Below are 14,909 nucleotides of genomic sequence, written 5' to 3' on the forward strand. Positions count from 1 at the left end.
AAAGAGGGCAGCAGAATTTCATGTTGAAGTGATAGTGAACGGTCAAAAAGAGAGGGTCAACACAGACTGTGGATTCAGTATGCATGAAATGGTTTAGATGACAGGGCATCTATGATGAGGAAAATCTCATATCTAAAGCACTTGGGAGACAAACATTTCCACCTATCAAATGAGCAAAAACTTTCAAGTTTAAGTGATGTGTGGGGAAAGTTTATTTTATTTTATTATTATTATTATTATTATTATTATTATTATTATTATTATTCTCATCTTTATTATTGCTATTCGAGAGATACTTGCCAGATATGCAGACGTAAAGGCACATCATATATTTTAATAAACACAAACACAGGCAAAGATGATAAATACTTTTGTTGGAGTAAGAGGTGAATAATACATTGAGTATGAATATTACTGTACATGAATATGTGAGACATTAAACACACTGTACAAAGACAACATTTGACAACTGTACATTGTCCGTAGCAGCTTAATATACATTCAAAAATAAGACACCTGCCGTCTTTCTCACATACAAACATCAGAGAGAGCAACCGATCGAATACACATGAACTCTGATGGACCACAGGTCTTTTTAAACACACAGGGAGGAATTCAGAGTTTAAGCGCACCTGCTGATAGCAGCTTCTTTTTGCACACACTGCCTGTCTTTTTTGTTTTGTTTGCATTTTTGGAAGCCCGTTTTGACACAAGGGGAAAAATATCATGCTTTGGTAAATCATAATTATGACAAAAAATGATGTTAACACTTTATTTTGATGGTCCCTTTTGAACATTCTGTTGACAACTATAAGTAACTTTGCAACTACATGTCAACTAACTCTCATCAGAGTTTTATTAGACTGTCTGGTTAATATCTGCTAACTCTTTATTGTGATGGTCCTCCAACAGACATTCTACTGACTATAAGTAACTTTGCAAGTACATGTCAACTTATTCTAACTCTAACCCTACCAGTCTACTAATACTCTACACTCTAATGAGAGTTAGTAGACATGTAGGTGCAACGTTACTTATAGTTAACAGAATGTGTTAAAGGGACCATCAAAATAAAGTGAAACCAAAATGATATATAATATTTGTGACTTGAAAGTGCATGTGATAAAAGTGTCACAATTATGATATAAAAAGTCAAAATAATTAAAAAAGTCAATATTATGAAATAAAAGGTGACTAAATTTACACAAAATCTAAATGAATACAAGTCATAATTATGACAAATTAAGGCAAATGATTTCTTGAGATAATTTTGACTGTCATAATTATATCTTAGTTTGCCATAATTTAAAGTCATAATTACGCTTTTTTTATTTCAGTTTCGACTTCATCTCAAATGTAGCTCATAATTAAATATTTTTATCATAACTGACTGTGTATCTCATAATTTAGACTTTTTATCTCATAATAATTATCTCAATATAATGTTTTTACCAAAAGCATGATTTTTTTTTTTTTTTTTACCAGGTAGATTTCCATATGTTTTAGCTCCCGATTCACTAAAGGAATTTTGTGAATTAAGTAACAGGGCAAACAAAATCTGTACTGCCATGGTCAATAGAGAATGTACACAAACATCTCTTGAAATTAAAATTAAATTGAGTTTGCCGTCATACCGGGAGGTTAATTGCGATAGGCAAATATTGGTGGGTTTTGTGAATGATGCACACTACAAAGTGAGCCTAATTTGCATATATGTAAAAGGAGAATGTTTGCACTGAAAATAATGGCCTGGTTAGGGAATTTCGGTTTCGCACCACAACACTGCAATTGAATTCGCCCCCATTCATTAAAATGTTCAGAACAAGCCGCTTCATCTTCCAGCAGCTTCTAGGTTTCCTTAAACACAGGTTTCGTATTGTTCCAACAAAACTACACGAAAACAAAAATAAAACATTTGTTCTGATGAACGTTAAAGCCAAATGAGGTAACACTAAAGGACTCTTTTGCCTTGTCTTGTGCTTTAGTAACCCTAATCTCAATGTGTTCAACAACGTCCTTACATAAGGACTTGTGCCTCAGGACTCTTACAAATTAAACTCATCCTTCATTTTAACCAACATAATTAGCATCGGGAGTGGTTGGAATACAAACACTTACGAGCCATCACTCAGAGAGCTATTTGTTTAAGCCGACATGATTTTTAGAGGTAATTTCCCAAGTTGATTGTTTTTGGAGGAAGGCCAGCGTGAGAGAACGAGGTGCTCGCAGAATGAGCGATCCAAGACCACACAAGAAAGAAAATCACTCTGATTTATCTTACAAACGGCTCTGATCTGAATAACAGCTAAGTTAATCTGTAAATTTCCTTAGCCGCCCTTTATTCCCTATGTGGCTCGCTTTGCTCTCTGTCCTGCAGAGGTGCACGGCTTCATTGCATCTTTGCAGCATTGCACGCAATCACACATACGCTCCATTCAATGAATGTAAAAAATATCCCACTTATTCTCGTATTAAACAACAGTTAGCATACACTGACACAATTTGCATTTGGAGTTGATACTGATATATTTACAAATATATAAAACCACCCAATGAGCACACATTACGGCACTGGGATGGAGGAGGTCACCGTCCCCTAACATCTTATAAAGGTCTATGAGACCTACAAAAAGAACTGGAAGTGATTACCCCACTCCCATGACCACAGTATTTACAACACACATTTCCAAATCCTCCTCTGAATTCCGCTCTAAACCAAACATAGTGAATGGGAACCTCGGATGCTGATATGTTATGACAAGTGCAATTTTTTTTGCTGCATGTCATTACAAGAAGTTCATGTCATCTCCGTTCAGGCTTGTGGACAAAATATCAACAGTGGAAATGGATGGAACACCTTTGACTATATAAACACCAACGTTGAAGAAACGACGTTCTGTAACGGCGACATGAGGAGGTGTTATTGAAGGACACAGTGACCTCTTCTCATGTGTGTTTTCAAGTATAATCAGGAGCATAAACGCAAAAAAAGCCTTCTGTGTATACTTTTACCCATAAGATATTCTACATTTAGTCTTCACACGCTATGCTAACAGCTAACAGCTAATACTTTATCGGGGGGCTTTTTGAATGACACCGTTAATGAGGGTTTTATATCAACAAGTACTTATAATCATAACAGCCCTCTTTCTCGATGAGGAGCGGCCCGAAATATGTAGCCGGTACGTCGGTCAGCTTTGAGCTCCATTAAATTAGGGAACGGCATATTCCTGTTGGGACCTCAAAAGTTTGTATCCATATTTCAAGTCCTGGTCTGAATCCAGACTCAAACTTGGGTTAGGTATCTGAATCCAATATCCCAACTGAAGTCCAGATTGTTAGTTTGATGGGTAATGTGTGGGTTGAACATACATATGAATGCTTTGTAGCACACTGCAGCAAGATTTCTCTTCGAGGACTTGAGGTTTTTGGTTGGCTGCCAGGAATTGAGTTTGATTCTTGAAACAGATTCTGGCTACTCGTCCGCACTTTGGTCCAGTAGTCTTTATCTTTCTGTATGGCTAGTTGCGAATTTAGCCTTTAGAGACTCTTCCAGCGCCTTGCTCTGCGGTTCTGGCATTATTAGGTGTACAAATTGCTTGAATTCAGATCAACAGTTTCAGCCTCACTTTTAGCTCTCTGAGTAGTTTCTGAATATATGTTTCATGGCCAAGCTGGGAAAGTTCTCAATAACTTTTTCAACAAGAGCTGTTCAGATGATCCTTAAATCAAGAAATAAACTGTCGGATTTATAGAGGTTCTGTATTTTTGTTCTTATATATCAGATCGTATGTCCAATCCTGCTCGTTTGATCTTAAAATGTTCTTCATCAGTTGTTTAGTTCTGAGTTAGGATAATTTTTGAACACTTTATGAATCCATCCAGTATAGAAGGCCACATTCACGAAAATGGCCGGTCGGTTGTGTCGGGCACATCCTCTGCCGTTTATGCTCACGCCAACAATGACTTTACTGTTACTCTCTTGGCATACTAGAGGGCCGCCATAGTCTTTCTGTGAGCATGAAAAAAAAAGCAATAGGACAAAAATAAATATCTAGAAATACATCCAAAGTGTAACAAAGGTAGAAGTTGGAAGGAATTTAGATAAACTGTCTAAGACATACTCTACTGATCAAAAATTTGGGGTCAGTAAGATTTTTAAATGTTTAAGTTTCTTATGCTCACCAAGGCTGCATTTATTTGATTAAAAATACAGTAAAATAGTATTATTGTGAAATATTATTACAATTTAAAATATCTTTTCTATTTTCTATTTTAATATATTTAAAAAATGTAGGCTAATTTATTCAAAGCTGAATTTTCAGCATCATCACTCCAGTCTTCAGTGTCACATGATCCTTCAGAAATCATTCTAATATGATGATTTGGTGCTCAAGAAACATTTCTTATTATCATCAATGTTGTACTGTACAAAACAGTTGTATTGCATAATATTTTTGTGGAAACCACGAGACTTTCAGGATTCTTTGAGGAATAGAAAGTTCAAAAGAACAGGTATATGAAACAGAATTGTTTTTGTAACAAAGTAGAAGTTTTTACTGTCACTTTTGATCAATTTAATGCATCCTTTCTAAATATTGGCAATACTTTATTTAAAAAAAAACTTACAGACCCCAAACTTTTGAGCAGTCTATTCTGCAGAATAAATGTGATGAATAAACTCACCTCACACACTCCTTCATCCCTTCTGCCCCCAGCACACAGTTTAGAACTAGTTATCGGAAGAGTCCCTTTGTGAAGCTGCTGGCATCGTTCGTTGCTCACTATAGGCAGATGAACCCTTTTCAATGTCCCCTCATGTCCAGTGCCTAAAAAAGCCAGAAAAGTATCTATTAGATAAGCTACAGTATGCAATTTTTCACATTTGGCATGTTTGCTTGAATATGAATATGTGCCTTCAATCGTTCTGCTTTCATAGTGTTACTGTACATGTAGTTCAAAACTGCAAATCACTTCCAAAATGCTTTCATCATCAACGTGAATACTTTTGGAAACTGTTTATTATTGTTACTTGGCAACAAAACTAGAACTCTGAAGAGGATGTTTTTTTTGTTTTTTTTTGCTCTCATTTGAAATATTCGGAGCATTTTAGGCACTTTTTATTGGATTTCTTTATTTTTTTTTGCCATGAGCCCTGGTTAATTACCAACTCAGTCCCCATTTTTTAAAATGTATTCGAGTGTCGTTCCTTAGTGTGCACCCATGTTTGGGTAATAGATTCACAACCAAACTTTAAACCAAACTTTATGGTCAACTGAAGCTCTGTCTGCAACAAAACCTCAAATGTGAAAACAACATCAGAGACGAGAATGCAATTGAATTGTGAGCAACAACATTTACTAAGGCTGGTGCTCTGTAGGCTGGAGATATTGTTAGGTCGGAGCATGACAGCAATGTTGTGTGCCTGGAAAGTTGTCATGTGGTGGGGAGTCTCTGAAGACTAGCTCTGAAGTTGAACCTACCTTTGGTCTCACCCCAGCCGTACACAGAGCATATGGTGTCCTCCTGAATGCTGCAATCAGCCACGGGCAGCTGAATAGTTCTGACACGCTCTCTTATAAGCGCAGGTCTGTGTGAAAGAGGAACAGAGAGGTCATTTCATCAACAACAAAGGAATAAGATCAGACGTGGAATACATTAATGATACACATATTGATTAATCTACAGGTCTAACCGAGTCAGTCGGAGAAGGGCGAGACTAGAGCCTTCAGGGCCACAGATGACGTGCGAGATTCTCCTCTCCTGTCTGTGAAAGTCATTCTCACCCGATTCGTTCAAATGGGATATACCAAGCCAAACTCTGTACTCTGATAGGTCAGGCACGCTGAGGGAAACAGCATATGATAAAATTAGGGTTTCAAGTTTCAGCCAAAAATATTTTAATTCAGTTATTTTCTCTTTGTGGTCATATCATAATTTTTTTTTGTGACAATTGTTTAGTTTACATTTTTTATGCCCATTTTCACCTTGTATGGAAGCCCATTCCCGCCACATAAGAAAACACATTTTTAGAATAAAAAGTCGAAATTAAGACTTACTAAATTGCAATGTCATAATGTCACGGAATGTCACTTTAAAAGTCATAAAAATTAGATTAAAAAGTTAAAATTATGACTTGCTGCTCATTGATCTGACATGTCCTGACACAGGATTAATTGTGAACATTTTAAATGTGCTTTTAGCGAGTAATGATGAAATTTTTGCCTTATAAGCAGAATGGCATGGAATAGGTGAGAGCAAACGCACTCTTTAAAGGATTTTAAGCAAGAACAAGCTTTGGCGCAGGAAGAACAAAACGGATGTGGCTGCATGAGGTGGCAGCTTTCATTGAACAACTTCACTATGACTTTTAAATTCATAATTTTGATTTAGTAAGTCATAATTTTTACATTTTTAATGTTCAATTATTATTATTATTATTATTTTATGTACAGGGAATATGCTTCCATACTCTTTAAATGTGCAATGAGTTATGGCACTTTGCATCAACTTTACTAGCAAACTGCATGTTTGCAAGTCCAATAATATTAAATAATATTATAGGTTTCATTGCACCAACAACCTCTTTACAATTAAAAAGTTCAGAATAAGCCAGCATAAATGTTTTTTTTTTTTTTTTTTACTTGGCAGGATGTTACAGTACGTTTTCATAGTAAAATGAACAGTTTTTATCTCAAAAAGATCAAGCTAAGCTTGATTCTCCATTAAATGACCTCTTTAATGAAAATTCTTTTGTGGATACGCAGATAAATGGATGTCTCATGCCAAGAGATGCATGTTCTAAAAACATCCGCAGCTTTGATTTGTTGAGTTACATGCACAAGACAAATCCTGGAAACCCACTGATCATTGACCTTGTGACCCTGAGAATCCAGAGGTCACGGGCAGGGCATGACGGGGACTGTGCAGCAAGGCTGGAGATAATTACCATGACGAGAAGCACTGTCTGTCTGTCAGCACCCACTCCTCCCTGACCAGAGAACCTCCGCACCAGTGAGTGCTCCTGAAGAGACCGAGAGACACAAGACAGTGACGCATCTCCAACATGACTCTCTCACATTATAAAACATGACAGCGCAGGGCTTTACTTCTGAGAAGCTGTGCGAACACTGACATCATGGACAACGGCACTTTGTTTGGAGGGAATTTTATTTGCCTGCAATGGGCTTTTTAAGAAAAAAAAACAGGAAATTCATATATTTATTGTATGATATAAATATTGTGAATACTGTTCAATTTCATTGTAATATGAATGTAACTTACTCTAAATATATTGGAAAAACTTAAAAGTATCACACATAAATAAATCAGTAAACATATAATGCCAAAAGATGAATTCTGTGCTAATTATTCTGTGATAATTAATTCGTTCGTTCATTCTGGTTCGTTGCAACAGTAACATTAATTAATGTTAATAGTGATGCTTAATATTGCACTGCTATTTTTAGTTTTTTCTTTCTTTCTTTCTTTCTTTCTTTCTTTTTTTCTTTCTTTCTTTCTTTCTTTCTTTCTTTCTTTCTTTCTTTCTTTCTTTCTTTCTTTCTTTCTTTCTTCCTTTCTTTCTTTCTTTCTTTCTTTTTTTGATGCCATATCAACAGCAAATGCCATTGTCATGACTCAACTCAGAGTAGTAGACATGAAAGTAATCATAACAACAAAACTTTAATATATTTAAAATAATAAACGTCTATTTATGAGAATTTCTTTTCTTTTCTAATTTCTTTATGAAAATGTCTTTGTTTTTGTTGTTACATTATATCATTTTAAGCAGGACATTCCAAATAAAATGCTTTATAGTCAATGAAGTCTCAAAAAACCACATGCTTATTCTTTACCTTCAAATAAATGCACATGGGTTAGTCTTTAGTTACCAATTCTTAGAAACACCACCGTGTTTGTAAATTATATTATTTCAAATTACCTACATGTTTTGCAAATTACTTACCCTCTCTGTATGCTGACCATCCAACTGCCTTCTTTAATCGGGACAGGCCCGCCACCGACAATTCTCACCTGCTTGTGAACAAAACATGATGTCTTTGTAACCTCATCTGTCAAGAGAAATGAAAAGACAACATGAGGGGGGACCCATGAGTTTGTCAGTATACAGAAAAACATACAAATGCATAAATTTGTTCGTGGAATATCTTCGGAATATTTGTCTTTGTTTTTAGTTTTGTTTGTTTTACCATGGGCTTCATTGGTCATGTGTTTACTATTTCTTATTTTTATGTCTTCATTTTTATTCATTTATTTATTATTTTGTGTTACTCTTATTTCTTGACCTTGTGCAATGCTAGTTATGTGGTTGTTTTTCTGTCATGTTATCTATGTGGATCGTGTTGGGTGGGGTGGGGTTGAGCATTGTGAGCTGGTGTGTGTGTGTGTTGTTGTGTTTTGTTGTGCTGTTTCTGACCGTGATATTTGCTCTGCTGTTTTGGTTCTTTTTTTTTTTCTTTTTTTTTTATGTATTGGAGGACCCCCTCGAAAACGAGATGTTTCATCTCAAGGGGTTAATCCTCATAATAAAGATATGTTTAAATAAAATAAAATAAAAAATAAATAAATAAATGTGTTTATGAAATAATCTTTATAATGTCATCTGAAACAAAAGAATATCAGCTGGAAAATTGCATAGCCTAACATCATTTGAAGGATGTGATTACCTTTTTGTGGCAGATTGTTATGTGAGGGCTCACCTAAAAAGGAAGGAAAAGGAACATGAAGCTTATTTTTGTTCTAATCAATGAATAGGCATGATAAATGAAAAGAAGAAGTAGTCACCAGTGTGATGGCTGTTTAGAGTATAATTTGAGTGAAAGTGTGTGTGAGGTCTTTAGCACAGGACTAGTCTTGGTCCAGCATGTGGGACCAGTTAGACCTGCACAGCACTGAAACTTAACTTATACATGTGAGTGTGAGTGTGACAGAGACAGAGGGAGTGCTGACAGTCCGAGCCACCTGGACTTTACACTCTTTAATTAAACTGAAGCCTCTGTGGAAAGTGTGTGTGCATGTGTGGGTGAGTGATTGATGTGCCGCATGTAGATTCATAACACATGGCCTACACGCTCAACACAAGTCTGCGGTGTCAGTGATGAGAGCGCAAGTCAACAGGAAGGCACATACGATACAGCAATGTGGGTACATAATGGTCAAAATATGGTTATTGTCTGTATTTTATAAATAGCTCAATAGTCATACTTTATTAAGAGTGAAAAAACTCAAGTGAAACGTGTGAGAGCTGTTAAATGTTATGAACGAGTTCTTAACTCCATAACTACTCCAACTGATTCAGTGAATGAATTAAATACACTACTGTAGAAGTTTGAGGTCAGTAAGTTCAAGTTCAATAATACTTTTTCTTCTATTCAGCAAGGATGCATTAAATTGATCAAAAGTAGCAGTAAAGACATTTATAATGCTACAAAAGGTTTCCATTTCAAATAAATTCAGTTCTTTTGAACTTTCTATTCATCAAAGAATCCTAAACAATCATGTATCACGGTTTGCACAACAATATTAAGCAACACAACTGTTTGAAACATTGATAATAATAAGAAATGTTATTTGAGCATATTAGAATGATTTCTGAAGGATCATGTGTCACTGAATTCAGCTTTGCCATCACTGGAATTGAATTACATTTTATAATATAGTAAATTGGAAAACAGTTCAAATGCAGCCTTGGTGGGAATAAAGGTTACTTCAAAGATCATTATAAAATCTTTTTTTAACTACAATCAAATCAGTGAGTGAGTTGTGTGACTGACTGAAATATTTGTGATTTTTGATTTGCAATGGGGTTCAACTAATTGTTCAGACCCATTTTGGACACAAACTAACTAATTAAAAGGAACCGATTCAAACAAATGGCTTACCTGTACATTATTATAATCAAGCCACTTATTTGCAACTCTGCAGTGGTTTGCAGTCATAAATAAAAATGGTCTTGGGACTGTGTCTGATTAAAAAATATTTTGCTTTTCAAAATTTAGTGAAGTAAAAGTAACCATTAACATTTTTTATTGTTACTTAAGTAAATTTTTACGTTCTGCTCCTACCTCCGGTTATTGTATGACGAGGCAGACTGTTCAAAAGGAATAAATTACAGAAAGCCTAATGCAGCATCACAAAATACTATAGCTTTTGTAGCATTTCGCTTTTTGAGGTCAGTGGTTTACTTTAGCCCCCTATTCCTCAGCCGGTGTTCATCTCTTCATGTTTCAAGTAGCACTTTTAGTGAACCCAAAGGTCTCAATCAGTTTATAATGTCAGCTCAGACGTGTGTTGCTCACTCACAGGGTTTGAGAGAGCAGTAGTCCCACGGGATGGATGAGCTGTTGGTATAACACCACGGGCCGTGTTTGTCCTTGTCCGGGTTTCTGCAGAAGTTCCCCGCCTGTTCAGCCGTCAGCAAGTCCACTTCTCTTTCGTTACTGAGAATGAAAACAAACCTCATCATTACAACTCAGGGCATTTTCAGAACATGTGCTGGTTTAAAAGAAAAGTGTTAAGAGTGAAAATTAACATTACATGTCTACATATAAACATCCAAAACAGGTGCATCATTCAGGCACATACAAAGTCATTTAACACTAATCAAACCTATCCGGTGTTTGTACCAAGACAATACATCTAAAACAACTTAAGAAAATAGTCCAAAGAATCGTCTTCCTCTTATAAGTTCATCTTAAGCCCCAGCTGTGTAGAGCTCCTCTCAGGAGGCAAGGTGAAGTATTTAGCTTGTGCATTACTCATGACATGTTTCCGTAAGCTTTTCCACATTATCAGTCAGATTCAGGAAGTTTTACAGATGTAAAGATGCTAAGATTCTCAAAAAATTCACCAGAAACCAAAGGTGATACAACGAAGAGCACAAATATGCATAACACCAATGATCTTCTTGCTGTGTTACTCTAGGGTTCGTACAATGTAAACAATCTATACCTAATGCCTGCACGGCAGTGACCTTTGCAACCGTGCTGTGGCGGCTCACAGGCTGCGGGCCAAATAAAGGAGTCGATTGGCTTTGATGTGTTCATAGTGAGGGGTTAAGGTGAGGAAAGGGGTCAGAGGGTGGCTCTAAAGAATCTCGTTCCAGCTGGGTTGGCCTGCCTGTAATTTTTGGGAATCGAGTCACCCCAACTGGTCCACGTTTACTACCAATTAGAGATCTTTAGAATGGGGGTCCTCCACTAAAACCTGTTTTTCGTCCTCGGAAAGCTGTGAGGGTCTTATTTTTTCAACGAAGACAAACAAAATCTGACAATCCCTGCACTTTGCATCAATGAGCTGGCGGGGGTTCTGGAAAGGCCGACCTTTGAACTGGAACTTGTTCATAAAACAGGGAAGTTATTTATCGCCACACATCTCAGGGTGAGTGTGGATGGCAGAAACAACACAGGCCTGTTGTGGAAGCGATTGTTCAACTCCTCTGAGACTTGCACACACACACTCACTGAAATCTGTGCCAATTCACATTAAGCACAGGCAAAACCATAACTACATTAGAGGAAACAGACCGCACCTGGCAGGAACATAAACCATAGCTATTTGACATTCCAGTATGGCTGTAACTAAAATTGTGCATGCATATTTGATAGCTCCATTATGCTTGTCTGTTTACATAAAAAAAAAAAAAAAACATGAGAAATTTCATATAGCATCTGTCTCGTTTATTCACTCTCACCAATTTAACGATAACTTGCTGTAGTTGACCCTTGAACCTAATGACTAAATGGAGCTGTTCACCTTGCAAAGCAGCACAAAGGCATTATGGGATTGTCCTTGAGGACCTGCAAATTGTGGACCTAGTTTGGTTTCCATGGAAACTGAGTGGATGTCCATGACTGAAACTATGAGCTGTACCACTTTAAATGATGGTTCTACTTAATACTAGACTATATAAAATTCATAGAGAAAATTGTGTGTGCTCATATCAAAAGACTATAAACAATCAATTTATTCTGTCTTAATCTGAGTCTGTTATTTATTTAGTTTAAAGCTGAAGGGATTTTTATTTTTTTTACCAAAAAAATTCAAATACTTTCTCACAGATTAATATGCAGAGACAACTTTAAATATACATTTCAGCTTTAAGTTTATTTTGCAGTCTAGACATGTATGGCCAGCTTTTACCTTTCACTGTGGTCTTTCCATGGAGCGCAGGGGATGCCTGAACGAGTTTTTGCCTGTTTGCCATTGTACGTGTCACCAATGCCCGTATAACACTCTGAAATAACAAAAATAAGAAAAATCAAGAGATGTGGAGATTAAAAAAATGGAGCAGGCAGTTATTGTAGGCAACAAGATCTTTTAATTTTTCTGAAGAAAATGTGAGTGGTGCTTGCAATCAAAACGCTTATCATTTTCAAGCAAAAAACTATATCACATTGCTCAGAAAAGTAATATTTATGTTCTGCTTTTATCTGTAATTTTTCCGGCGTTTATATTTACCAAGTGTTTATTATTATTTATATACTTATAATATTTATTAAAAAAATTGAACTACCTTTTATTTCTATATCTTCCTTTTTCATTTTAATTTTACTTTAAACATTAGTAATTTTGTTATGTACTGTACTTCTTTGATTTTGTTTTAATAATTCTATTTAGTTTAAATACATTTTTACTTCAGTTTAAGTTTAAGTAGGCCAATTTTAGTACATCAACCTAATTGGCATGGAAACATTTCTACTTTTAGTTTAAAAGGGTGTTCAAGTTTAAGTTCTTAGTATAAAAATTCAATTACAGAACACATTCTTTAAAAAATATTTCCAGTTAACAATTACAACACTGCCAGCCGCACACTTTTGAAGTATGGTTCATGTCCGAAGCACAAACATTGTGGGATGAGTAACAAGGTAGAATTTATTCATTTGTTTGTTTTATGCCACAGCAGCAGCTAAGGCTATTTTCATGGCAGGAACATTGACAAATCAGTTAAAAATAGATAAACCAATTAATAAACATATTTAGAAAAAGATAAAGGATAGACAAACAGTATAAACATTTACACAGAGAAAAAAATTTAGGTGCACTTTTCTAAACCCACTAAGTACAAGTAATAGTATTATCAAGCACTTCTAAATACATGCACAATATGAAAAAAGTGAAAGATAAATGCAATGCAGCATGATCAAATATAGATGTTGTAATTATCCCAATGAGAGCTCTGCCTTTAATCAAACACTGTTAACCTAAAATGATTATCAAACTCTGCAAGCCAAAGTGCATAAAGAAACACAGCAGGTTTATGGAAACACATTGCTTATGGAAACACAGCAGGGCTCCCAGTGCACCACAAAAGTCGAGCTCATCCCAACGGCTTCAATTGGAACGCCAGCTAAATCGATCTTAACATCAGCGCTTGTGCGAGTCCTTCTATGAAGCATCTCCTGGGCCCTGCCAGTCACACAAAGCTGTCAGCAGTGATTAATGCTTGACTCATACTGTCTCATTCCCACACTGCAGCCTCTGCTCCCTGCACATGTTTCAAACAACTCCCATTAGTGGCAGTGGAGATCGGACAACAGGGACCACTGTGTACCGATGCCAAGACAGCCAAGAAAGAGCAAATGAAAGAGAAAGAAGGGAGGGAGAAAGAGCTATGGCATTCTTGAGCATCATGAAACAAAATTATATAGATATTATGTCTTGCTGGGGAGGATTAATAAGAACAAAGGCAAGGACGTTTTTTGAGGATCGTTTTGATATGCAAAGAAGGCTTGACTTCAAAAGTTATTGCCTTCTTTCTGTTTTTTTTACCCAGCCAGCGAAACAAAGTTGGAGGTATGCCAGCCATAACATCATGGAAAACAAGATCAAGCCGGTAGATTATAAACATGTTTCTTAAAAAAGCAAATAAGTGTAATAGGTTTGTGGTGACTGTCTGTAAACTCGCCAGGCGTACTGGAATTTTCGCTCTTGCATAACTCAGTCGCCAGTACAGAAATACACATACAGAGGTGGCAAAACCAGGGTCAGACATGTCACGTTACTTCAGAAGCAATTCAAGGGTTAAATGTCTCTGGTCAAGGACAAGATGACAGTGACCGACTTGAGATGCTCTTTATCAATAAGCTACAGCTGCCACATTGCTTTTACAAGATGATTTACATTTTTTTTTTAAATTAATTTCTGAATCCACTGAAACGTTCAAATGCATATAAAAGTATCAATATGCATTACATTTCAATAAAAAGGTAAATATAATAATGGATTTATGGTGATATTTCACATAGTATTACAACCCCAAATCAGAAAAAGTTGGGACATTTTGTAAAATGCAATAAAATCAAGAAACTGTGATTTGTTCATTCTATTTAACCTTTTATTAACTGACTAAAGTACAAAGAAACGTTTTCCAATGTTTTCACTGACCAACATAATTGTATTTTGTAAATATGAACACATATTTTGATTTTGATGGCTGCAACACACCCCAGAAAATTTGGGACAGAGACCAAATAAAAGTGAAAAATTATCCAAATTAGAATATCCAACTATTTTGAAACAGTACACAATGAGCAGGTGAATTGGTTTTAGTTGAGGGTATCGTGTTTGGGTGTAAAAGTGCTTCTCAGTCTTTTTAAGCAAAGATGGTTCATGGCTCATCACTTTGTGCCAAATATCATGAGAGAATTGTCAAACAATTAAAAAATCCCATTTCTCAATTCAAGATTGCAAAGAATTTATGCCTTTCATCATCTTCCATACATAATTTTCAAAATTCAAAATTCAGGGAATCTAGAGAAATCTCAGTCTGTGTTGGGTAAGGCAGGAGACCTCTGATGAATGTGCGTGACCTTTGAGCCCTCAGATGGCATTGCACAAGATACCATCATGCTAATTCGTTAAATACAGACACATGTGCTCAGGAGTAA

General features: G+C 36.0%; 1 protein-coding gene across 1 annotated transcript in view; it reads right to left on the reverse strand.

Moving 5' to 3' along the window:
- Positions 1-314: 314 nt before the first annotated feature.
- hgfb (hepatocyte growth factor b) overlaps positions 315-14,909 on the reverse strand; it is a 31,004-nt gene continuing 16,409 nt past the window's right edge. Inside the window, exons 10-18 of the mRNA XM_077193641.1 lie at positions 12,163-12,256; positions 10,324-10,460; positions 8,688-8,720; positions 7,967-8,072; positions 6,950-7,024; positions 5,696-5,845; positions 5,484-5,590; positions 4,687-4,829; positions 315-4,012 (exon numbers count right to left, since the gene is read on the reverse strand). Coding sequence (XP_077049756.1) covers positions 3,830-4,012; positions 4,687-4,829; positions 5,484-5,590; positions 5,696-5,845; positions 6,950-7,024; positions 7,967-8,072; positions 8,688-8,720; positions 10,324-10,460; positions 12,163-12,256 — 1,028 coding nt within the window. The 3' untranslated portion in view covers positions 315-3,829. The remainder of the gene's footprint in view (positions 4,013-4,686; positions 4,830-5,483; positions 5,591-5,695; positions 5,846-6,949; positions 7,025-7,966; positions 8,073-8,687; positions 8,721-10,323; positions 10,461-12,162; positions 12,257-14,909) is intronic.

The sequence above is a fragment of the Siphateles boraxobius genome, unplaced genomic scaffold (assembly GCF_051911475.1).
Source record: "Siphateles boraxobius isolate OS27281-9 unplaced genomic scaffold, OSU_SipBor_1 31, whole genome shotgun sequence".
Classification (NCBI taxonomy): domain Eukaryota; kingdom Metazoa; phylum Chordata; class Actinopteri; order Cypriniformes; family Leuciscidae; genus Siphateles; species Siphateles boraxobius.